A 2500-nucleotide genomic window follows, 5' to 3' on the forward strand; every position below is an offset into this window, starting at 1 on the left:
GCGTTCAAACAGGAGGTATTTGGGCTCAGTAGTACCTACTGTGCGAACGGTGGAATCGATTGTTCCGGTAAACCCCTCTACTACGGTACGCGGTGGGTTCGAAGGTAGCAGAGGGAGTTTCTTAAACAAGCCACCGGTCACCAGCAATTTGCTACAATTTGACGGAAGTTCCATCTTACAACCACTGCGAGCACTTGGTGGCCGTACGATAACTATTAGTAAACATGTTGTACTCTACGTGGAAAGCTATCGAGAAATTCGAAACAATATTCGTTGCCTTGTTTGGTTTGCTACTGGGTAGCGAGGACAGGGGATTAGAAGTACATGCTTTCGAATTTGACTCGTACGGTGCTTCCAGTTGCAAAACACATCACGTTTTACCCTAACGAATGGTTAAATCTCTTAGGCTTCATAAGTGTTAAAATATCTCATTCTCACTTAACTAGTTCTATTTACCTAATAGCTGTAAGTATAGCGATATCTCTATCATTCTCACGTTCTCTTCTCATCTCGCTCTCTTGCTGGCTGCAGAAATTTTGTTACTTTTAAAGACAATCCGTAAATAGCCATCTAATTTTCTATCATCATTTCGTTCCTCCTCTTATGTACAGCTACACTGTTGGTTATTCGATGAAAATCACAACTCCAACCCATAAGTCACCCCACCGCTGGTGCGCACTGCTTGGTGCCTTTATTTGGGCTTTGAATATCTGAAGGAAAACGGTTGCACTTTGGCCGCCCCAAAATCCTGTCCTGGGTTTCCTTCTCGCTCCCTCTCCTCTTCTTGAGCTGCAAATTTGCGATCGAAAAGCCGATCGATCGAGCGGCAACAACTGCACACCGTCGTCTGTACAAAGACTTTGGGCGCACGTGGCGCGTAGAAAATGGCTAGACTAGATATGGAACTGCCGATGGATCTACTCTGCTACTAAATACGCAGACTAAGTTGACGTTTTCGCACTACTCTGTGCCGTCCCGCATAGTAAACCTATCAGTGGTTCTAGTGCAATTCGAATCTTCCTAACCTACCTCATATCTAGTGAGCGTTGGGGGTGTGTGTGTGTGTGTGTGCGTGTGCGGGGAACAGTTGCTAAGTAACGGTCGTTTGCAGCGACGGTTGATCTAGCAGAAGTCCTGCCGTACCAGTTGCTGGACCGATTGGCCACGGTGGTTGATTATGGTACTGCTGATGAGGGTGCTGGTGCTGGTGCTGGTGCTGGTGGTACTGGTGGTAGTGTTGGTAGTGACGGGACTGGGTACCGGCCGGTGGTGGCAGTAGCGATCAAACGCAGGTCGTCGTTAGGCCGGTCATGCGCGTGATCTCGGCCCTATGGGTTGGAGTTTTGAAAAAAACCGACATAAAGCTCGTCCGGAACTGCTTCGACATCAGACCGTAGAGGACGAAACCGATGGCAGCATTGGTTAAGGCTAGCAGGTCCATCACTTCCCCGAACAGACTGTAGCAACGGCGAAAGAAGCACTTCTCCAGCATTCCACTCATCAGCCCCAGAATGCCCTGAGGGAACTCGGTCACCAGAAACAGCAGCAGCACGGCCACCAGCAGCGTCGTCGTGCGGTCTGCCCGACGGTCCGTCTTCGGATGGCTGGTCAAAGGGATGAGGTAGAGAAGAGAGACAGCAGTTAGCAGCAGGCGAGGTATGATCCTTGGACTTTTACTAATCAATTTCCTACGCAGGCTGGCAAAGGTGCAACATTTGACGTCTATTGAAGGTGAAAGATTGGTGACAGGGATCGACGCTGACGCCAATCAGTGCTGTTTCTTACGGTAGACGGAGCACAGAAGAAAAAACCAAATAATTTCTTGTGACAATGCACAGATACAAATAGACTCTGGGATCGTTTTTTTGCGAAATGGACCGTAATTCGTACCATCATACATGCTACACCAGGCACTAATGCGTTATGTCATGCCAGGAGCCAGACATCAATAACTATAAATGGATATTGTGCATCGGAACGTTATCACGATGCTTCCGATTCCAGGAAGCAGAATTACACGTGCCTTTTTATTCCACCTGGCTCAGTGACGATGATAGGTTCATTCGTACTCATCATCTGCGTATCATGTTGTGAAGCTGTGTGTTTGGTACGGCGGGGTTATTATTCCGGTTGGATGACATGTACCAGCATTCGAGCATGAGTCTTTGCCGGTAGTGCGAGTGATTTAATGAGAGCTTTTTTCCCATTGTCCGTTGTTTGTCGGCGACCACCGGCCATGCTATTGACATGGGCATGGTTTACATATTTATGGTTATCATTATTGTTTGCCTTTCCAGCGATTTCGGTTCAATGATGCGAATTGCGATTGTTTTTTGATAATCGAAAATGGGTAAATCGAACAGGTGGCGTCATCTGACGATTATCTTGTTGCTGTTTCAACACGGATGAACTACGTACTGGGTACACAATAAAACAAATGGAAATTCTTCCAACAAGATAAAATGCCGATCTGTTGTATAAACGAATACAACGATCGTTT

The 2500-nt window shown here is 47.0% G+C and overlaps 2 protein-coding genes across 2 annotated transcripts in view; one reads left to right on the forward strand and one right to left on the reverse strand.

Moving 5' to 3' along the window:
* Window positions 1-656, forward strand: part of LOC125955549 (Bardet-Biedl syndrome 4 protein homolog) — a 5237-nt gene extending 4581 nt beyond the window's left edge. Inside the window, exon 10 of the mRNA XM_049686683.1 lies at window positions 612-656. Within this exon, the coding sequence (XP_049542640.1) occupies window positions 612-656 (45 nt within the window). The remainder of the gene's footprint in view (window positions 1-611) is intronic.
* Window positions 657-1277: 621 nt separating this feature from the next.
* LOC125954028 (G-protein coupled receptor dmsr-1) overlaps window positions 1278-2500 on the reverse strand; it is a 9646-nt gene continuing 8423 nt past the window's right edge. The window contains exon 6 of the mRNA XM_049683978.1: window positions 1278-1604. Coding sequence (XP_049539935.1) covers window positions 1283-1604 — 322 coding nt within the window. The 3' untranslated portion in view covers window positions 1278-1282. The remainder of the gene's footprint in view (window positions 1605-2500) is intronic.

This window comes from Anopheles darlingi, chromosome 3 (genome assembly GCF_943734745.1).
Source record: "Anopheles darlingi chromosome 3, idAnoDarlMG_H_01, whole genome shotgun sequence".
Taxonomy (NCBI): domain Eukaryota; kingdom Metazoa; phylum Arthropoda; class Insecta; order Diptera; family Culicidae; genus Anopheles; species Anopheles darlingi.